Source organism: Pleurodeles waltl, chromosome 7, assembly GCF_031143425.1.
Source record: "Pleurodeles waltl isolate 20211129_DDA chromosome 7, aPleWal1.hap1.20221129, whole genome shotgun sequence".
Classification (NCBI taxonomy): Eukaryota; Metazoa; Chordata; class Amphibia; order Caudata; family Salamandridae; genus Pleurodeles; species Pleurodeles waltl.
In genome coordinates, this window is record NC_090446.1 from 10,128,393 (window position 1) to 10,152,139 (window position 23,747).

A 23,747-nucleotide genomic window follows, 5' to 3' on the forward strand; every position below is an offset into this window, starting at 1 on the left:
CTGACATCAACATGCCAATAAGAGGTCCTCGTCGGCGTACTGACGTAAGTTTTCCTTTTTTCCGTGCCTTCGACGCCAACGGTTTTTCTTCCTGGCTCGTTGATAACTGTAGCGCTTTTTGGTGGTTACAGTGTCGCCTCCAAAAAAGTCCGGTTTCAAGCCGTGTAGGGAATGCGGGGTCGGATGTCAGTGACCGACCCCCATTCGGATTGTATTTGGTGCCTTAGTTCGGAGCATGATGTGGAAGGATGCTCTTCGTGCCAGAGCATGAATCCAAAAGCTCTGAAAGAGCGCGAGGCGAAGCTTTTCTTAGCAAAAGCGAAGAAGAAGGGCCATAAAAAGGATTCTTCCCATGCTTCACCCAAGAAGCATAAGAAGCGGCGTCATCATGACTCTCAGCGCCATCATGACTCTCGCGCCGTTCGGAGCGGAGCTGATCAAGGTCGAGGTCTCGGTATTCTCGACGCCAGAAGACATGGGAGATGAGCCCTACTGTCACGCCTCAACCCGAGAGTCCGGAGTGGTCGCCGGCGCCATCTGTTTTTGAGGTCGTTCATCGTAGCCCTCAATTTTCGCCGGCGTCGAGGGAGCCTGATGTACAGCAGACCTCTGCTCAACAATACCCGGCTTTCCCGGCTCTAGGGACGGATCCGGCAGCATTTTTTAATGCAATGTATGCCCTGTTCCAATCCATGGCCCCTGCTGGTGCACCGGCGGGTCCCACAGGGCCATTGGCGTTTAATTTGGGCTCTCCGGCGCCATACAAGGCGGCTCCATTCATGCCCTTTTGCCCTTCGGAAACTGGCGGTTCGGCGCCGAGGGTATCCCCTGGCGGGAGTTCACCACTTGTGACGGTGGATCCTCCATCACGTCAACCGACTCCATCACCGCGCCATCCGACGTCGTTGATGTCCCCATCCAGACCGGCTCCATCGCCTTCCTGCCAACCGACTCCGAGAAGGTCATCGTTCGACTCCGTGTCGGCGCCGGCACTGGCGTCGGGTGAGTCTAGGAGTCATCCATCTCTTCCTGGGCCCTTTCGAGGTTCGAAGTCGTCGGCGTCGATGGACTCTTTATCGACGCCTGCCCTAGAGACACATCTTCGATCTCGTAGGAAGGCATTAAGTCTTTTGGAGGAAGAGGAATATAGACAGCTGGAGGAAGGAGATATTGAGCCTTCAGATGAGTTCCAGGGTTTAGCCACTGCAAGTGGTCTGGATACTTCCCCGGAGTGGGACATTGCGTCTCCGGGGGAGTTTACAGAAGAGGCCGCTTCCTTCCATACAGTGGTAAGGAAGGCAGCAGAGTTCCTGGACTTGCCTTTGTCTGTGGCGGAGGTGAAAACTAACCTGCTCACAGAGGTACTACATCCCTCTTCGTCCAGTGCTGACCCTTTGCTACCTTTCAATGAGGCTTTAACTGAACCTATATTGGACTTATGGAAGAAGCCAGTAACAACTCCTGCAGTGAACAGGGCAGTGGCGAGGAGACATAGTGGCGCACCAGGAGATCCGGTTTTTCTATCACGACATCCAACTCCGGAAAGCTTAGTAGTCCAGATGTCATGTTCCGCGAAGTCTGCTCCTGGGACATCTCCTGGAGTCCCAACTGAGAGGGAGTCCAAGAGGATGGAGCAGTCTTCGAAGAAGATCTTTTCATCATGTAGTATGGCGCTTAAGGCTACTAATTCCACCTGTGTGCTGGGCAGATACGTCCACGCCCTTATGGACTCCGCTAAGGAAATGGCAAAGGATCTGCCACAGGAGATGCAAAAATCGTTTGGATCCCTTTTTATGGATGCGCAGGCGGCTGCTCAACAAATTATACAATCTGGCCTGGATACTTCGGATTCCATAGCCAGGGCCATGGGAACATCTGTGGCTACTAGGAGGCATGCCTGGTTAAGGTCCTCTGGTTTTTCTTTGGATGTTCAATCCACCTTAATGGATCTACCATTTGATGGGGAAAAGTTGTTTGGGGACAAGGCGGACTCTGCCCTTGAACGGTTTAAGGACTGTCGGGCGACAGCTAAGTCCTTGGGCTTACAGACCTCTGCTACAACACCTTATAGACCATTTCGCAGATTTCGGGGGTTCACTCGAGGCTCTGCCTTTCGGAGGTCACAGTCCTTCGCCCAGCAACCTGCCAATCCGCCCTATCGTGCCTTTAGAGGGCGGGGTAGGGGTAGAGCTAGAGGGCCAGCCCAGCAGCTGTCATCTTTGTCATCCTCCTGTGGTGGACAACAGCAGAAGCAGCCCTAGTTTTCCCCACTTTATCATCCATACTTCTCCTGTAGGGGGAAGATTGAGTCTTTTTCTGCAGAAATGTAAGTCAATTACAACAGACTCGTGGGTGCTAAGAATTGTGGAAAAGGGCTATGCTCTCCCCTTTCAGGAGTTCCCTCCTCCCTTTCCCCCCGTCCCTCCTTTTGTTCAGAAGACCATCTTCTGTTGTTGCAACAGGAGGTTGTCACCATGTTGGCAAAGGGCGCTATAGAGTTGGTGCCGTTGCAGGAGAGGGGTCAGGGATGTTATTCAAGATATTTCCTGATTCCCAAAGTGGACGGTCGTTTACGGCCGATCCTAGACTTGAGTATTTTGAATTTGTTCCTCAAGCAGGAAAAATTCAAAATGCTGACCCTATCGCAGGTGCTATTGGCGTTGAACGAAGGAGACTGGATAGTGTCTGTCGACTTGCAGGACGCGTACTTTCATGTTCTGATAATCAAGTCGCACAGGAAGTATCTCCGGTTTGTGGTCGGAACGCAACACTACCAGTTTGCGGTCCTTCCGTTTGGACTTACTTCAGCACCTCGGGTTTTCACGAAGGTGATGGCAGTTGTTGCAGCACATCTCAGAAGGAGGGAAGTAGCGGTTTTTCCCTACCTGGACGATTGGTTGATCAAAGACAAGTCTCCAGAGCTTGTGTTGTCTCATCTGCGAATGACAACCCAACTGTTGTTCGATCTGATTTTTTCTGTAAATGTGCCCAAATCTCACCTGGAGCCCTCTCAACGCCTCCTGTTCATAGGGGCAGTACTGGACACAACAATGTTTCGGGCCTACCCCCTGCCTCAGCGGGTTCGGGACATTCAGCCGCTGATTCCGTTGTTTCAAGTTGGAGCGGCAGTTCCAGTCCTCAAGGTCTTACGCCTGCTAGGTCTGTTTGCTTCTTGCATTCTGTTGGTCACTCACGCTCGCTGGCATATGAGGGCTCTTCAGTGGTGCCTCCGCAGGCAGTGGTTCCAGCACAAAGGAGATCTCAGGGATTCAATAAAGATCTCTAAGGACGCTGTAGCGGATCTTCATTGGTGGACAGTGGACGGCAACCTTTCCCAAGGAAAACCGTTTTCACTGCCACCTCCGGTGACCACAGTGATATCGGATGCTTCCACTCTAGGGTGGGGAGCTCATCTGGGGGACCTGGAGATCATGGGTCATTGATCACCAGCGGAACAGTTGTTGCATATCAATCTGTTGGAATTGCGGGCGGTACGTTTGGCGCTCAAGGCCTTCCTCCCTTCCCTTCGCGGTCTTTCTGTTCAGATCTTAACAGACAACACTACCGCGATGTGGTATATAAACAAGCAGGGAGGAGTAGGGTCGTACCTTCTCTGCAGAGAAGCTCTGCGACTCTGGTCCTGGGTAGAGGACCATCGGATTTGCTTAGTAGCAAACCATCTTGCCGGAGTTCTGAATGTACGTGCGGACAGTCTCAGTCGTCACTTCTCGATAGATCACGAGTGGCGTCTCCATCCAGACCTGGTCCTCCACATCTTCGGGATGTGGGGTACTCCTCAGGTGGATTTATTCGCCACTCGGGAGAATGCGCATTGCCTGTTGTTCTGCAGCCTCCAGTATCTGTTGCAAGGAGCATTGGGGGATGCATTTCAGATGGCCTGGAGAGGCCAGTTGCTTTACGCGTTTCCCCCCATACCCTTGATTCCTCGGGTTCTGAGGAAGGTTCGTCAAGACCGGCCCGAGTCATCTTAGTGGCATCGGACTGGCCGAGAAGGGTATGGTATACAGACCTGCTTCAACTCTCTCAGTGCCCTCCGCTCCGTCTCCCGCTCAGGGCAGACCTCCTCTCACAGTCGCAGGGGCAGGTTCTACACCCCCACCTCCAGAGCCTGCACCTTCATGCCTGGAGATTGAACGGGGCAACCTGAGTTTGTTTTCTCTCCCACCGGATGTAGTGGATGTTATTCTATTGTCCAGGCGACACTCCACTAAATCCATTTATGCCGGCAGGTGGGTAAAATTTGTGGTTTGGTGTGGGGTTTGGTGTGGGGAGAATCAAACAGATCCCTTGAAGGCCCACCTTTCTGATATTCTTTTGTTTGCTCTTAGTTTAGCAAGGAAAGGCTGTACGGTGGCTACGGTTAAAGGTTATTTGGCGGCTCTGTCTGCTTTTGCCTTCCGGACCAGCCTTCTTTGTTTAAATCTCCAATTGTAAATAGGTTTATTAAAGGTTTAATGAATAAGTTTCCTCCCACGCCCTTTCACATGCCTCAGTAGGACTTGAATCTGGTATTAACGTTTCTGATGGGTTCGCCTTTCGAGCCCATGCATTCATGTCCGTTGAGATATTTGGTCTTAGACTGTTTTCTTAATTGCGATCACATCTGCTAGGAGGGTTGGGGAGCTTCAAGCCCTTTCTGTTAAACCTCCTTTTACCATGTTTTTCCCTGATAAAGTGGTGCTGAAAACCAGGGCAGCTTTTCTGCCAAAAGTTGTCACTCCTTTTCATATAGGGCAGTCTATTACCCTACCCTCGTTCTACCCTCCTCCCCACCCTTCTAAAGATGAAGAGAGGCTCCATAGGCTGGACCCTAAGAGGGCGCTGAGTTTCTACCTGGAGAGGACTAAAGACTTTCGCTTGGATGATCAGCTGTTCGTAGGGTATGTTGGACAGCGAAAGGGCAGAGTGGTCCAGAAACGAACACTCTCCAGGTGGGTCATCTTGTGTATAAAGATTTGTTACTCTCTGGCGAAGAAAGTCCCTCCTGAAGGTATCAGGGCCCATTCTACTAGGGCTAAGTCTGCTACCTCGGCTCTAGCGAGAGGAGTTCCGTTGGTGGATATATGCAAAGCGGCAACTTGGGCGTCCCTCCATACCTTCGTAAAACATTATTGTTTGGACTCTGAAGTGAGGAGGGACGGTCATTTTGCTCGTTCGGTATTGCAAGATTTCTTGGTGTAATCAGGCGGGCACCCACCACGAGTGCGGTACTGCTTTGGGACTCTATTCATAAGGTGAGGAATCCACAGGTAGTTGTATCCATCAGAAGAACAAGTTACTTACCTTTGGTAATGCTTTTTCTGGTGGATACACTAGCTACCTGTGGATTCCTCACGGTCCCTCCCGCCTCCCCGTTGCCTGCCTGATTTCACAGTTATCTTGCAGTGGTTGGAAATATGTTTATTTGTATATATATATATATATATATATATATATATATATATATATGTATTTTAGGGTATCTATGTAAATATATGGGTTCAATGAACAATGTTATTGTGTGTGTATATATATCTTTCTTTACGGTTTTTGATGGGTCGGTTCTCACCTGTTCGCCTCAAAGGCATGTAAAAAATGAGGTGAAACTGACGTCAGTACGCTGACGGGGACCTCTTATTGGCACGTTGACGTCAGACGGAGTCACGTGGAGTCGTGCCATTATGACGTCCTCGTCGACGTGGACAGCTAGGAAGAAGACTTTCCGTCGGATGCTGACGCAAGGACGAATTCATAAGGTGAGGAATCCACAGGTAGCTAGTGTATCCACCAGAAAAAGCATTACGGAAGGTAAGTAACTTGTTCTTCTAGTCCAAAACCCCAGGGGCACCCTCGCCCCCCCTATTTCTGCCACATATTCCAATTTGCATATTGTTGCTGAACAGTTGCATGTAACTCAATGTCTCCCTCTTGCACTGGCCAAAAGTCTAAAGTCTGTTGAATTATTTAATTTGCCAAATCAAAAGCATACTGTTGCTCTTCACTCCATTCAAACTCATGTTTTTTTCTGGTTTCTTTGTACCAAAGTGTTAAGATTTTACTCAGATGAGGGTCATGCTGTTTCCAATAATCAAACAATCTCATGAAACTCTGTGTCTTCTGCTTAGTGCGAGGAGTAGCAAACTTCAACATCTTTTGTTTTACCTGTAACAAAATCTCTCTATGCTCTGGATTCCACTGAATTCCTAGAAACCGCACATTTTGCAACAGTCCCTGTATCTTGTCTGAATTAATTGTACACATCGTACTCTGCAAATGATGTCTGAATATACCGGTAACATCATCAACTTCTTGCTTGGTATAATCTTTTAAAGAATGCATTTCAACTCCTGCCAAAAACTGTGGGCTTCTCTGTATTTTTCATCCAAATATTGGCTGCTCATGATGCTGCTCATGCAGCTCACACTGGCCCCCACCTTTTTTAACCTCCTCATTACTGGAATGTGAAAAGTCAGATTCCCCTGTAACTGCTTGGTAGATTACAGCTTTATCTTGTAATAACTTGTTCTGCTAACTTGCTTTCTTAATTTCGTATTTTCATATTCTGTTTACATCTCTCATGCATTTTTCTGTAAGCAGACAAAAGTATCCAAACCCTCTAGTCAAGAACAAAAGAGGTATAATTTCGTTTTAAAAAAACCTTTTCTGAACATGAAAACACATTTAATAAGTTTGTTTTATCGAAGCACCCATCCCAAAATTTAGAAAGTCCTGATAAACAAGAAAACACATTTGCCAAGACATCATAAGGCGTTTTAATTTCACTTGCATTTTCAAACATGGTTTGCAGTGCTTCCTTTAACGCTCTGAATAAAAATATATTTACACTTTTAAATCGTGCACTCGAAACCTCCAACCCCTCTTTTTAGACTGTCTGATCTACGCCAAAATGTTTTGCTTTCACTAATGACCGAGCTGACAAAAATCTCTGAATGCACTTCTTAGTTCAAAGAAGACATTTATTATTTTACCACGAAGTTCCTAAAAGGAGATCTGCATGTTGAAAGCATAAGTTTAAAAATAGTCACAGCAATGAAAGGAAAACATACCAAAATGATTCTATACTGCAATGTACCCATCAAATATATGTATTTATATTATAATGTAAAGCAAATAATGAAGTAAAAATGCATCACCGTAGGGCCTGCCAAGTTCTTCATCTTTCTCATGCCAGCAAGACGATGACTCCGTTCGACTGTGAAAGAGAAAGAGATCTCCACCCTCACGAGAAAGATATCAGGCATCCGACGTCCAGACCCCTGATTGAGGCCACTCACCCTCTCATTGTCGTACTGGGTCTTTTTATATCTTTAAAAAACAAAAGGAGCTTTCTGGAAAACCCCCCTCATTTCACAATTCAAACATGTTGACCAGTTTAGGTCAGGGTTGAAAGAAACAGGCTGGAACTGACCAGTTTCCCAAGGTGTCTCTCCCAAGCCTAAGCTGTTCCCTGCTGTACCATAAACATCAGTCTACTACATCCTTATCATGCTGACTGAGTAACTCCTCCATATTGTGCACTAGCTCTTTGGTGACAATATGTCCTAGCTCTTCGGTGAGAAAGAGCACGAAAACAAGACAGAATGCACAGTTTACAATGTGGAAAATTACAGGCAGCTTTAACATGGCAGTGTCTAATGCTACGATAAAGTCAATAGGCAGAATGAATCTAAAGCTAAACTGAATACGAAATGTAGTCTGTAACTGGTGAACATTAGACAGCTAGGCCAGGTGCAAAGTGGTGCAACACGAAGTCATTGGTCAAAAACACATATTTCACTACACCCTCCTGTGTTGTTTCTTCCACTAGGACGCTGTACTGGGTTAAAGAAGGGCTATCTTTCCAGGATCAAAGTGGTAAGTATGTTAAAGTGCACCAGGTAAAAACAAGGTTTATATCACCATTTACATGACCATAAACACAACAAGATGTGTAACCCCTGGTTGACTACATGCACATATCTTGTACTGTGTAACTTAAGTTCATCTGCTCCTTTGACCTTATCATGGAATACTTCTTCTTCCATCATTAAGATTCATAAAGATTATAAATTACATTGCAAGTGCTATAATTAAGGTTATTTGTATCAACAAAAACGGAGTATGTCTGTTTAACAAATAAACACATAAAGCCAAGTGCAGAGCCACCCACAGAAATCCTGCAGAGCCTTGACGTGATACACAAGACTCCTAGTCTTCCACCGAAGTGATGGGTGTGACACACTTGAGCCCCTGCAGGTATGCCATATCTCAGTCCCACTCTCCTCCTTGACTAAGTATGCACCAGGTTGTGGTACTCTCTACATCCCCCTCGGGCCATGAGGTTAGATTGTATTCCGAGATGCCGATGGGATGCCTGCTCATTGTGGTTTGCCCTCCTGTATTTATAGTAAACCCAGATGATTTGCGACAACACTGTATTCCACGCCCTCTCCTTCCAACTCATGGGCAGCTGATGTAGCCATGACTCACTTTTCTGATCCATTACCTGCCACTTCCATTAAATTACACATTCTGTGAGTATTTTCTTCTGAGACACAGATATACTCTGCTGTTTAATGTCCAGCTACTACATTGTGTGACAGATCTCGAACACATTATCTGCCAAGATGTTTTCTTGGTTAGATTTGAAATCAACAGATGTTGCTCTTATACAAGAGACTCAGTTATCGGTGTTAGAGGCACAGAAGCTGAAAAGGTGCTGTGTGGAAAGGTAATACACATGCCTACAATAAACCAGGGAAGAGCAGAGCTTCTGGATGCCGTGCAGACTTCAGTGTTGCAGAACTGTACACAAAATCACTTCTCATCAAGACACTGAAAGTTTGAGTAGGCATGAAAGACAGCTAAGTCTTTGTCAATTCTCCTTCTGAAACACAACCATGATCTTAGACTTTATCTATGCACCTTATTGCACCAAGATGACTTTCTTCTCTGAAATCTCAAGGCTAATCACAAGCTTTGGAAGGACCATATCAATAATTGAGGAGACTGGAACTCGAATTTATGCAAAATATGAATATAAGACAGATCCTGTGACCACCACAAGAAATTCTGTGAGGTATGATGCAAGATTATGTCCTTGAAAGTGTTTTGATGTTTGATTAATCCCAGACAGATATCTAGAGTCATTGGTAATAAGCAACCGGGCAAGCTGCCTGGTCAAGATGGCTTGCCCACTAAATTCTATAAGGTTTACTGCCTTAAACTAGCCATAGTGCTCAGAAAGTGAATACAAATGTAGAACCACTGGCCTACACATGCCTGATTATATTATGGTCACAGTATCTTTGCTACGAGTAGAAGGGAAAAACCCATTGCTATGCTCCAGGTCGATCTCTTTGATTAATATGGACACCAAGATTCTGGTCAGGCTCCTCGTGGGCAACTACTCAAGTTAATTTCAACACTCCTACAGTCCTCACAGGTGGGGCACGTATCATACCGCTCCTCCCAGGATAAGCCACAAACGCTGCAACAACTGCTGTGGCCAGTTAAAGATGATGGACACAGTCGACTTTAGGTGTTGGTAAGGCATTTGGTTGTGTGGATTGGGGTGTATTATTCAGAATGCTATAAAAGCGGCATTCTCGATTCTCTATCCAAGGTACAATGGGTGTATTATTCACCCACCAGTCAGGTCACTTGTGGATACATTACAGATCCAGAGAGGACCATGCCAGGGATGTCTGCTGTCCCGTCTCCTGTTCATTCTTGCACTTGAAACTGTTGCAGCTGTCATCAGACAGTCAGGCAATTTTTGTGGCATCCAAAGGTCTGCAGGGGAGCAGAAAGTAATAGTGTACGCAGACAACTTCTTGCTCCACCTAAACCAGATATAGCTGTCCCATCCTCGTATTTCTGATCTGCCACTTGTAGGCTTTGGGTTACATGATCAATTGTGATAATTGTGAAGTTCCTCCCCAGAGAGATTCAGCTATTCATCCCTAGAACAATCTTCATTTAAGAGGGTTCACACAAACCTTAGGGGCCTTAGTATACAGATTGGTAGTGGTCTCAGGAAGATTATGACTGATAATATTCACCCAGGCTTCACAAGGAGGGACTTCTCTAGGTGTTCAAAACAGAACCTGTCTTTGTGTGGCCGAATGTAAGGAGAGAAGATGATGCCTATGTCATGATTTATTTACATTTTTGGCATGCTTTCCTTAAAAATTCCAAATAACTGCTCCAGATTGACAGTCCGATAAAGACATTTATATGAGCAAACCTGAAGCCAAGACCTATAGAAAATAAACTGCAAGCTACAACGGTGTCAGGAGGTTTCAGACTCTCACACTTAGAGCTTTACCACAGAGCCACCAGATATTATACCTATCACACTGTTATCCATAAGAGGTGGCTAAGCCCACATGGATTCTTATGGAAGGCCAATCACGAGTAAAGAAGCTAGGACTCAACATCTGGCTACACTTATCTACACAACTGTGACAATTCCACCTCATCCAGTAACCATATGCTACACACACCAGTGTACAACTGGAAAGTGCCTTAGGTCTTTGCAACAATCCCTGTCCTCATCTGTTTCAGAACAAGGGTGAGATCCAGAGACATAGTGTCAACCATTTATGGATGCATGCTATAGGTCTCTTTGACAAACCACATGACAAATCACTGCTTCAAAGTCTGAAAGAAATGTTTCATACACTCTCTGGAAGAACACTGTTCTGACTCACTCTTTTATCTTGAAAAGATTCTATGACAAGCCGGACTAGAATTTATTTTATTCAAAATCCTCCATGACTCCATGAGATTAGCTGTCTGTCTGCCAAAGACCAGTTGTGGACAATACCAAAAACTTACAGTGGGCTTTGAGTCTGCCCATTTTTTGTTACGATTGGTTGGCTGTATTGTCACATTTGTGCTTGCTTTTTATTCCATGGTTTGCCTTTCTTATGTTTGTCCCTTCCCTGGAGCATAGCTTCTTTGCCATCCTTGTGATTGGCTGACTTCTTCCTTCCACTACTCATATTTAGAGAATGACTTTTTTCCTTTTCCTATGCACTCGACGAAGGTGGACTTCTTTTATTGCTCTCTCTTGTGTGCTGCTCCCGCCTTAAGTACCCACCGCATATGGTTTGTTTTGCTCCCTCTTTTGCGTACTGCTTCTCCCGTTTCATACCGGCCACCATTCCACGCATGCCGTGCTGCCCCCATCCTCCCTCACATGTCCATTTCTTCAACCTCCCCGACTTATTTTTTAATTATTTATTCCCTTCCCCGGCCTCAAGTTTCTCTATTGGTCGGCCACCTACACCCTCCTTCTTCGGTCCCACCCCTTTCTTCATTGCTCCCCCACTCACTATCCTTAAAACATATATATTGTCAGACCTGACAGCCTTAGAGTTGTCATCTCCCAACATTTTGCCTCCCTCCCTCCACTTTTCTGACACTGTTTTTACTGGTTTTTAGGACTCTGCACATTTTACCATTGCTAACCAGTGTTAAAGTGCATATGCTGTCTCCCTTAAACATGGTAACAACGGTTCATCCCCAATTGGCACTACATGTTCCCAGGGCCTGTAAATTAAATGCTACTAGTGGGCCCGCAGCACTGATTGTGCCACCCACATAAGTAGCCCCTTAACCATGTCTCAGGTCTGCCATTGCAAGGCCTGTATGTGTGCAGTTTCACCGCCACTTTGACTTGGCATTTAAAAGTACTTGCCAGGTGTTAAACTCCCCTTTTTCTATATATAAGTCACCCCTAAGGTAGGCCCTAGGTAACCCATATGGTAGGGTGCGATGTTGGTAAAAGGCAGGACATGTACATATGTGATTTATATGTCCTGGTAGTGAAAAACTCCTACATTCATTTTCCACTACTGTGAGGCCTGCTCCTTTCATAGATAGCATTAGGACTGCCCTCATATACTTTTTGAGTGGTAGATTGTGATCTGAAAGGGGTAACCAGGTCATATGAAGTATGGCCAGAATGGTAATAGAAAATCCTACTTATTGGTGAGGTTGGATTTTATATTACTATTTTAGAAATGCTACTTTTGTAAAGTGAGCATTTCTCTGCACTTAAAACCATCTGTGCCTTACAGACTATCTCCAATCAACGTCTAGTATGTGCTGGTTGACAGCTCCCTTGTGCATCTCACCAAGACAACCACAAACTCAGGACACTCAGTCACACCTGCATACTGAATGGGTCTTCCTGGGCTGGAAGGGTGGAGGGCCTGACACTTACATTTCAAAGGCTAGTGGCCTGCCCTCATACAAACAATTGATAACCCCCACAGGTACCCTGGCAGACAGGACTGGGCTGAAAGGGGACCTTGTGCACTTCAAAACCACTCTTTGAAGTCTTCCCCCACTTTAACTGCGTTTTTGGGTATATAAACTGGGTCTCTGAACCCACCAACTCAGACACTTCTGGACCTGCACCTGAACTCTGTCAGAAGACCTGCCTGGCTGTCCAAAGGACTCTCTGAACTGGTTTGCTGGGAAGGACTGCTGCCCTCCTGACGTCTTCCTGTGCTGGAAGGACTCTGCCTTCCCCCAAAAGTGCTCTCCAAGGGCTTGGATTGAACTTGCCTCTTGTTCTGAAGTCTCAGGGACAACAAAGACTTCAACTGCTAGCTTTTTACTAGTACCCGACTACAGTGACTCGGGAACGACTTCAGCTACGTCGCAGCCTGCTCCCGCTCCGTGGACCTCGCTGCACGCAATGACCGCAGCCTGCAATGCAAATCTGACGTTGCTGCAACTCTGCTGACGTCACTCAGGATCATTGCGACACTGCGAAGTCCACACATCACGTCCTGACAGGCCGGAACCAGCGACCCCGCCCGGTCACAGGGAATTGACGCATCGCGGACACTGCCACATCATCTCCCCCTGTATCGTGGACCTGACGCCTCACCTCCCCCTGTTTCGCAAATCGGAGCCAACGCCTCTTTCCTTGGAAGCCGTAAGGGACTGATGCCTCTTTCCGACTCCGTGCGACGTCCTTGTTCTTCGTTTTCAAAAGGTACTGTACCTGGGGATCCATGTGACTGGCACCAGTGAGTGCTGTTATATTGTTGGGAACAACTCCGTCAATGACACCGTGATAGCCCCATATGGAGCTATTGTGTTTTCTAGGTGCTTTAGTTGTATTTGATCTTTAAAAATTCATAACTTTATGTGTGTACATTGGATTTTCATCGTTTCAACAGTATTTTAATCAGATAAATGCTCTCTATTGTTCTAAACCTGTGTGGTGCCTTTTTGTGGTGTATTCTCTGTGTTATTGTATAAAGTTCTGCACAAATACTTTTCGTATTGCCCTCTAAGTTAAACCTGACTGCTTAGTGCCAATCTACTAGAGGATGGGCACAGGATAATTTGTATTGTGTTGTGACTTACCCTGACTAGGATTGTGGTCCCTACTTGGATAAGGGTGTATACCTCTGCCAATTAGATACCCCATTTCTAACATATATTTTATTTTTAATTTGTTTGGAGATTCTGGCAGTAGCCATTTGCTGTTGTAGCGCTTGCTGTCAAAAACTTTCACACAACTAAGCTTTTATTCTTTACTGTTCCAAGTGGCATCCAGATGTTGTAGTTGTCAATAAATAAATAAAAACATAGTGGTCAGGGCATTCCATAGGTGTGCGCAGGTGTGTTGACGAGTGTGCACATGTGTGGTGACGCATGTGTTAGCTTGTGTGTGGACACATGTGCATGCATGTTGACGAATGCATGTGAATGCCTACAGTATGACGTGCCTGCTGACAGCGTCATGACAAATATATGATCATGCGTATGTTCATGTCATCACATCTTACTAGCAAAGCCAATAGATCAAAATGGCGAGACCTATTGGCTTTACAAATGGTTGGTTTACATTTTAGGATGCTGCCAGCATATATCGTTGATCTGGTCACCGATCCACATCACATATCAGCATCCTGTGGTATTGATATTACCATAAAAGCAGCTGTGACGCGTGATACGCCTGATGTCTCTAACACTGTCTTATTAGAGAAGATGGTGGGCCATGTCAACCAATCTTTGACTTGACTTCTGCATGATGATTTGTGCCAAATACAAGCATAAGATGGCTGAACCGTGACGCAGGGTAGTACGAAGACAAATGCTCTCCTGAATACCCAAAATAACTCAGAATGACGCCTAAACCCTGTTATTACTCAAATCTCTTTGCCAAAGCTGTTGCTGTGTTTCACCGTTGTAACCCATTGTAACTCGCCTCACAGAAAGGACCGGGAGCAGTCGCTTAAGTGTTCAGTCAGCTCCTACTGGCATCCTGTCTCCCTCAACAACAGAAGAGGCAGGCCTAGGGCATTAGCAGTCATCATTCACCTCTTATCATTTACTATGGACTGTTTGCAGTTATGTGTTAAGCAGAATATTGGAATGATATAATTGGACTGTGCTCAAACCACCCGATTTGTAATTTGAACATTTTTACTTTTCTTGCTTCTATCCCCTTGAACAGCAAGACAGAAGATTCTCAATTGTGGGCAGAGCGCATTCAGTTCATAGATTTTGTTTAATAAATACCCATTTAAGTATTCAAATTCATATTTAGGTATCTGTATGAGGCTGTTTATTGTCAGTAACTGCTTTGTTTGTGAAAACTAATTAAATGGAACTGAACAGCCTTAGCAGAGTGCTGTGAAGGAAGTAGATCAGACGTGAGGGCTCTTCATAGAATAGCATGGAGTCCAGTCAGACCCTCATGGGATGGGGGCGGGGGGTGGAAACGCGCGCTTTGAACAACATGATACAAGTAGTTACAATTTCGCAACGCTTTGCCCCGAGTAAGGGTGTTTGCTCAAGTGACATAGCTAGCAGCAGAACGCAGTCTTAAAGTTCTCCCGTCTGCGACCCGCTCTAGAGCACATCCCTTTCTGCGGCCACGCATTCACCGCTCTGGCTGCGGGAGCATTGAGTGCAGAGTTGGAAGCATCAAAGGTCCTCATCTTGAAATCTTTCCACGGCTTTAGGAGTTATCACCTTATTCATTATTTGTCATGATCTTCACAGATTATGATTTTGCAGAGTTCTGTTTTGAATACTTGTTTGAAGAATAACAATCTTTAGGTTGCTTGAACTTTTTGGTCTTCCTAATCTATGCTTACGTGTTTTAAAGTATAAAGGTCCAGCTACATCCATAGGTATTTATCTGCAGTGAGAGTTTTCTCCAAGTGTGTAGTGTGTCATGCAAACATTCTGGTTTGTATGTTTTAAGTAAGGAGGTACATGTCGAGACATGTTTGTGTAGTACACCCATTCCCATTCCAATCAACATCACATTTATCTGTTCCCATACCAGGGTACCAGATTGTCAATCCTGACACGTTAGTTCGCATTAAGAAAGGTGATGAAGATTTTGTCGATCCACAGGATGCAGCAACAAGAGCAGAGATGATCGACAACGCCTCATGTAAGTCAACCTCTTTAAATATCTTGCAGGATGGCTGAAGGGCTTAGATGTCCCAGGTAGCAAAGGCTTTAGCTGAACAAAGTATTTTGCGGTATGATTTTCTATTGAGCAGCAAGTCTTGGCCTCACTGAGACATCACTTGCAACAACATGGCATGCATTAGTGTCACTGGCTTGAGAGTGTCATATTAACTCTGGCTTGGTGTTAAACTCCCATTATCACTTAACATCAAGATCTGCACTCCTATTCCACCTAAAGCACCATTATGGGTCAGAACTATTCAAGTCCTGATACTGTCACATGTTCTTCATTTCTTTCAAAGTCATAAGTAGCCTTCCCACCTCTCTGGATGAATGAACGAAAAAACTGTATGTCAGTTACCCAGGATCCTTCCTGTAACCGTCAAAACAAACTGGCATAAATAGCACCTGTGGTGCATGATGGGATACTGGAGAAGGGAGACTCCTTGAAGACAGGATGACAGGTTTTCAACCTAGATCTCCGCTAACATTGCCCTGTCTCTCGTTTCTTTGACTTTTAATATGTTTCTAGCCACTTGTTTATTGAATTAGTGAGTATTTGAATACAATTGGCTTCCTTTTAAAAACAATTAATACATTAAATTTGGCCAAATGTTCTTCTAGTAAGCTGCAGTATTTTTTTTATGCAAAGTGTAGGGTGTGTGGGTGCAGGTATATACAGAAGTATGCCCATCAATCTATAATATCTTATTTATAAAGTGCTCCAGGATCCCTCATTTGGTGGGACAATTCTGTGCTCCGGACCTAGACCACGATTCTAGATATGAGAGTTGTGCTTTTTAAGTGTTTCACAAGAATTCAGCAGTGGAAATCTCAGGGTGAAGCACTATACCTAGTAATCCTGATGTGGATAGTAACTACTGATAAAGGCCCCTTTGGAGTTCCTGTGGCACTAGCGATGAGGCCCTTATTGTGTATATGTGTAGATAAACACACAGGAAAGTATATTTTTAGGAGGCACCCAATACCTTCATTATGTATTGTAGAAATGGTTACTCTCAGGAATAACATCTACACGAATTGACACCAGACTTGCCAAAAGATCCATCTTGGCCCAGAATGTCCCCCTTTTGTGGTTTGACCTAAATTCTTACAGTTATGTTGAGGACATTAAAAATGTAGTGACAGCTACAAATCTGTTTGCAAGTCATGAATTGTTTTTCAAACCAAGAACGGCTGATTGGTTGCAAAACTATGCACATTTTGTTATGACCATCATTACATGATGGGAGCTGTTCCCAAACCACAACGTTGATTTTGGGAACCTGTGCCACAGAACTGAGTTCTGGGGAGCAGTGTGAGGGCAAGAGAAGCACTTCCCAATCTAAAAGGAACAAAGGAAAACTCAAAGGCATACCCCAGAGGTATAGAAACCAACTTATTTCTCCCATAAACCGTGCAAAATTGTGATGCAAGGTTCACAGACTGCAAAGAGTAGTTTGCGAACAAATTTACAGACTCAAAAGCCTTTTTTGATCAACAACTGCTTGTACACTGCTTCTTCCAGTTTGCAGATATTAAAAAAGAAAAGCCCACTTTCATGGCCCAAATGGGCACTGAGAGTAGTGGGTCTGGCCTTAGGTTGAAGACCATATCATGTCTCATAGCCTCCTGAGCATTGCTGAAGGCAGTGCCCCAGTGGGCTCTCAAGGTGGAGAGACTCAGGGCGAAAGGGCAAGCCATGTGCCCTTCAAGATCTGGGGCCATTGGAACTGGGAACAATGTATGCCAAAAGGCACATTGTGTGAATGTGCAGGATATGCCCGAGGGGCTCTGAAGACAGGGTGACTGAGCGCAAGTATGCCTAGAACAGAGCCCAAGAAAAAAACATAAAAGAAAGCACTGATACCAGTGTACTCAACAATGAACTGTTATTGAAAAACACATGAATCTAAAAAATTGTCAGTAGATGGGATGTCCTCTGAAATTCAGCATTTAGTATGAGTTGGAGAGTCATAAGCTCAATGCAGTGCGCGTGACCAGGCACATAATGACAAGTGATGACATCACAAATTACTTTTTTGTGCTTGCTATGTCACCTTTTCTCCCCACCACAAGCCACTGAATGTGTGCTCCTCCTCAGGTTACTCTGCCACCCATCCAGACATTTTACTTCGGATTAAACAAGAGGAGGACTTGTATTGCAGCAGCTGGTACGGCATCGATGAATCTGGGATTGGTAGAAATTTCTCCAAAGGTAAGTTGGCTGTTAAGAATTTTAAATCTTTCTCATTTACAAGTGGAACAAGCACTGCTGCATTGGTTAGCTAGACCTACTAAAGGGGGTGGTAATTTTGCATTGCAGAACTTTTGCTGGACCCAGGCCCAAAACCACATGAGGCACAACATAAGCTGGTCATAAATCCTACAGGAAAGCTCCTTTGGCTAAGATTGTGGAAACCTTTGGAATTGAGATTCTGTCTTACGCATACATCACCCAATTAATGATCTCATTTTGGGCATGATTTTGCGATAACTAAATCTAGGTTCTTTGATTGCATGCAGAGAGTTGCCCAATGGATGAAATAGAATTGTTTACAGCTGAATGAGGGAAAGACAAATCCTATTATTGGGCAAGGCCAAGGAAAATTAGTCTGAAGACTCATGACCTAGTGAGCTGAGAACTGCGTGGGCCTAAATTAGGTGGTAAAAAACCTGGGTATTCTTTTAGATGACAAGCTTTTGATGGCCGAGTAGGTTAAAGCAATTTGTGGCTCATGTTTCACCATTTTTCACCTGCGTAGGAAAACATTCCCCTGTCTTCCCCTTAACTGCAGAATATCCATTACTCAAGCCCTTATAACCAGCCGGTTAAACCATGACAATGTTCTCTTGGTTACCACTAATGAGGTGCACTTGTCTAGATTGCAGGTAATGAGACGCAGGTGTCTACATTGCAGGTGATCCAAAATATGGCAGCTGGCCTAGTATGCAACCTTGGCTCTCCTTCAGAACCTATGCTAAGATCACAGGCAAACGGTTTTGCTAGGCTTCTCTTCAATAAGGGACTTTGTTGAGAGATGTCTGGCTTAGGAGGAAAAGTCATGTATTAGGTGGCACTCCCTTTTGGGCATCTTTGCTCCACACACCTCAAGTTGACAGTTTGCTTTCATCAGTGAAATTGGTTATCTGCATAGTTACTTGTGCTTCAGTCCTGTGTGAAACCCATCAGTAGAAAGTGGAAGTGAGTGGGAGGGGTGTAGTTGATTGAGAGGTTGTACTGCAATGTACTGCCCATCTTCAATTGTTTACTGTGCCGTGATGTATTGGGAGATGAATTGTGTCATCGTGAGAACTAAAGAGTGGGAAGATTGATAGCAAATGTAAGAATAGAACTCTAAATAGAAATAATTCAAATGTGTTTAACCTGTTTATTTCTTTGTGAAGCAGATCACACCATTGTTGATTCTGATCTACTATTTCTGAGAAAGAGAGAGGAAACCCTTTGTGTGGAAGATTCTCCGAAAACAGACAGAGGAATCGATAGTCATGTCAACACAGGTCGGCAGCTAGCTATAAAATGTTTACCCCATTTTGCTTAAGTAATTTTCAAGCACTCTCTTCCTTTACTCTGTCTTTACACCTTTAAAGAAAAGGAAACATCTGTGCAAAACATAGGAAATATTGTACCCCTCATCTCGATGCTCCTATACAACTGAATGCGTTATCCGCTGACTCTGACAGATTTAGGCCCTCATTCGGACCTTGGCGGGCGGCGGAGGCCGCCCGCCAAAGTCCCGCCGTCAAAATACCGTACCGCGGTCGCAAGACCGCGGCGGGTATTTTGACTTTTCCCCTGGGCTGACGGGCGGCCGCCGAAAGGCCGCCCGCCAGCCCAGGGGAAAACGACCTTCCCACCATGAAGCCGGCTCGTAATCGAGCCGGCGGAGTGGGAAGGTGCGACGGGTGCTACTGCACCCGTCGCGTATTTCACTGTCTGCTATGCAGACAGTGAAATACTAGCGGGGCCCTCTTACGGGGGCCCCTGCAGTGCCCATGCCATTGGCATGGGCACTGCAGGGGCCCCCAGGGGCCCCGTGACACCCCCTACCGCCATCCTGTTCCTGGCGGGCGAACCGCCAGGAACAGGATGGCGGTAGGGGGTGTCAGAATCCCCCATGGCGGCGCAGCGAGCTGCGCCGCCATGGGGGATTCAAATGGGCAACGGAAAACCGGCGGGAGACCGCCGGTTTTCCATTTCTGACCGCGGCCAAAGCGCCGCGGTCAGAATGCCCAAGGGAGCACCGCCGGCCTGTCGGCGGTGCTCCCGCCCCCGTTGGCCCTGGCGGTGCAACACCGCCAGGGTCATAATGAGGGCCTTATTCTCTGAACTCTACATTGCTGTGGGCGGCAGAGTGCCATCACGCTTCTGGATTGACGTGTGCATATACTGGTGTTGCACATCTAAGAGCCTGCTGGCACACCTAAAATATAGATCTGTGCTTGTGTGTGGATTCTAGGCCCTCATTATGACATTGGTGGGAAAAACTGCCTACCGCCACAGAGACGGCCGCCAAAAGACCGTTGCCATGGCTACAAGCCGACTGCCATATTATTACTGTAGCCGGAATACCACCGGAAGGATGGCGGAATTCCGGCTACGGTCATGGTGGCGGACGACAGTAAGGTGGCGCTGCTGCCAGCTGCAGCGCCATGCTAGTAGACCGCCGCAGACCGTATGATGACCCATGATACGGTCTGGCGGTGTTCTGTTGGCAGAAGCTGCTGCTGGCAGCCGCGCCCAATCCCGTCTCCAGCCGGAGGACCCCGTGAAATCAGGTAAATTGGGTGCTCCGACAGGGGAGGGTGGGTGGAGGTGTTGTGTGTGGGTGTGTGTGTGTATGTTTGTGTGTTCGTGAATGCGGGTGTGCGTTGCATGTGGTATGTGTGTGCATGTGTGAGTGCGTGTATGTTTTGTTGTGTGAATGCATGTGTGCTTGTTTGTATGTCAGTGTGTTTGGATGTGTGTGTGAATGGATGAATGCATGCATGGGTGCATGTGGGTATAAGTGTGAGTGTGTGTGATGGTGCCTGAAGGTGTGTGTATGTTGGGGTGAGTTTGGCGGGGGAGGGGGGCGGGGTGGGGGTTTTGGCTCTGGGGAGAGGGCGTGGAAGACCCCTATCAGTGACAGGGAAGGGATTCCCGGTCACTGATAGTGCCTACCACTATGGTTGTTGTGGCGGTAAGGAGGCCACGAAAACCATGGCGGTACGCGGGGTCATAATCCCTCGGGCAGGCTAGTGACGGCCGTCTGGCTGGAGACTGAAGTCTCCAGCCCGGTGGCTGTTACCGCCGTGGCGGACGGAGTGGTACGTTTGGCTTGAGCCTAACCGCCAATGTCATATTATGAGAAAAAGTACCTCCAGTCTGTTGGCAGTACTTTTCTCCATAATACCGCCGTCCACCAGGGTCATTATGAAATTCGTGGTAAAAACTGGCTACCGCCACAGCAACGGCTGCCAAAAGACCTTCGCCATGGCTACCAGCCGACCGCCATATTATGACCGTGGCCGGAATACCGCCAGAAGGATGGTGGAATTCCAGCTATGGTCATGGTGGCGGACGGCGGTAAGGCGGCGCCTCTGCCAGCAGCAGCCCCACACCAGTAGACTGCTGCAGACTGTACCATGATCATTGATACGGCCTGGCAGTGTTCTGCTGGCAGACGCTGCTGCTGGCAGCAGCGCCCCGTCCCATCTCCTGCCATAGGACCCCTGAAATCAGGTAAGTTGGGTGCTCTGACAGGGAAAGGGGGTGGGAGGTGTTGTGTGTGTGTATGTTTGTGTGTTCATGAATGCAGGTGTGCGTTGCGTGTGTGGATGTGTGAGTGCATGTATGTTTTGTTGTGTGAATGCGTGTGTGCTTGTTTGTATGTCAGTGTGTTTGGATGTGTGTGTGTGAATAGATGAATACATGCGTGGATGAATGTGGGTAGAAATGTGTGTATGAGTGTGTGTGAAGGTGCGTGTATGTTCGGGGTGGGTATGGAGAGGGGGGGCGGGGTGGGGGTTTTGGCTCTGGGGAGGGGGAGTGGAAGACCCCTATCAGTGACAGGGAAGGGATTCCCTGTCACTAATAGTGCCTACCGCCATGGTTTTCGTGGCGGTAAGGAGGCCACGAAAACCATGGCGGTAGGTGGGTTCATAATCCCGCAGGCGGGCTAGTGACGGCCGCCTGGCTGGTGACTGAAGTCTCCAGTTCGGCGGCTGTTACCGCCGTGGCGAACGGACTGATACATTGGCGGTTTGGCTTGAGCCAAACTGCCAATGTCATATTATAGGGACAAGTATCGCCAGCCTGTTGGCAGTACTTTTCTCCATAATACTGCCGTCTGCCAGGGTCATAATGAGGGCCATAGTGTTGACCTGCTCCTGTTCACTGAAAGCATCCATCACTGTCAGTGAAATAAATTCTTTGAAACCTAAAACATACTCATGAGAAGACTTCAACAGACTGCTGGCTTCATACTTGCATATGCACTCAGGGGGAGTTTCATTTATCCACTCCTGGAACAAGTAACGTATCCTTATAAGGACGCCTGACAGGCTTTGGTATTTCTCAGATCAAATTAATGACACTGAGACCTAATTGTTAAACTTGTTAAAGCTGAACATTCCCTTTCAAAGGGGCAGATAAAAAATTATTCCTTATGACCTCATATAGGCGTTGCATCCACGTGACGCAACAGAGATCCAGCTAATTTTCAAATTTTTTTTTTCACCCCCTACTCCCCCACTGCCTTATAAAATGTAAACATTTTTAGCCCTGTTCCTTCGTATATCTTTGCAGCCTTCTAAGTAACTGATAATGGAGAGCATAAGGCAGAGTTATTCTTTTACATAGATTTTGGTGGGATCTCAACCAGTCCCCTAGCAGCTGGAGCATTCATTGCTGTAGAAATCACATATAGTTGTGTGTAAAAAGGAATACTGTATGTTTGGAAGAGCATGTTGAAACCTCCTTCAAAGACGAGCACCTCTTAGGAGTATGCCTGAAGAGTTGGTCTAAAAGTTGTTTAGGAACCTGAAACCTTGCTTACTCCTTAGCCCAGGAGGAAACTCTCTTTATATGAAAGACTATTGTCTAAGACATCCTGCCGAGCCGTAAACCGGGTTGGTAGCTGTACAGCTAGTCAGCAAGAGGTAGGCTGCCCGTGAGAAGAGCGAAATTCAAAACCAAACCTGAGCAACCGTCTTTTCAGCTGTTGCTTCTCCGATTACGCCAGTTCTTCCCAGGTTACCGTGTAAACAGCAGCAATGCCGCTTGGTGAGTTGTGCTCCATAAAATGTCAAATAAAGAAAAGAATTGAATGGTGACTGTTGACCAGTAGGTAGATATCTGGTATATCTTAGAAGAAAATTGGTCAGCTGCGTAGTAGATAAACAGGCTCTAGAAGCAGTATTGTTGGAATATGTCCTAGAGGTAACCTCTGTTTTCCACAACTTAAGACTTGTTATTATCAAGCGGATGTGAATCGCTCTTCAGCTGGGAGCTCTCTGGACAGTCTGGACCAATGCTCTCGCCTGTTGACCCCAAAGGACAAAAGCGTATGTCGGTTCCTACTGCGTGACGGCCGTGTCTTGAAAATATCCCTTTTGTCTCCTCATGGATTCGGAACATTATAGCCACCTTGGCCGGCCGGTTCACTCTCACAGGGAATGCCTGCAGTCTTTCCGTGCGCTCTGGAGACCTTCTGAGGAAGCTTCGTGTGACTCCCTTTTTGTGCCACCTTTGTGGAAGTGCTTGGTGGGGCCGGCGGGTATCTTTCTCGAAGGGGGCACTTCTCTTCTTCTAGTAGATAGAAAGCCAACCTCCGTTCTATGTCTTCAAGTGTCTTTGAAACAAAGGCCTGGCAGATTTTGAAACAAAATGCTTTATGAGTATTATAAAGACAATAAGTACAGTGTTCAATCCGCGGTCTGAGCAGGGACCGAGAAGGGATAGTTTCTCTTCAGTCTTGTTATCAGTTGGTGAAGGGCAGGAGCCCCCTGAGCCAGTAGAGTGGAAACAATCCACAAATACCCGAAAAACAAAAGAGTGTTGGAAGCAGAAGTGGGGGAACTGATTAAAGTCTGGATGCGTGAAGTAGAGGTAAAGTTGAAGTGAGAATTAGGTCAAACAAAAATTAGAGAAAAGCCTGCCTTGGGCACTCCCTCACACGTGACGTGGTAGAAATCCAGGCTATGGTTGCCTGTAGTGGAAGGTATAGAGCTCAGCAGTCCACCTCCAGCTGAAGATTGGTTATTTCAAATGAGGTAGATGT

General features: G+C 46.3%; 1 protein-coding gene across 2 annotated transcripts in view; it reads left to right on the plus strand.

Moving 5' to 3' along the window:
- The window catches only part of LOC138303543 (zinc finger protein 850-like), a 223,951-nt gene that overhangs the window by 45,661 nt on the left and 154,543 nt on the right, over positions 1 to 23,747 (plus strand). The window contains exons 3-5 of one of the 2 annotated variants that reach the window (XM_069242774.1): positions 15,332 to 15,442; positions 17,567 to 17,680; positions 18,871 to 18,984. In XM_069242774.1, coding sequence (XP_069098875.1) covers positions 15,332 to 15,442; positions 17,567 to 17,680; positions 18,871 to 18,984 — 339 coding nt within the window. The remainder of the gene's footprint in view (positions 1 to 15,331; positions 15,443 to 17,566; positions 17,681 to 18,870; positions 18,985 to 23,747) is intronic. The other variant, XM_069242775.1, reaches the window with a different exon arrangement.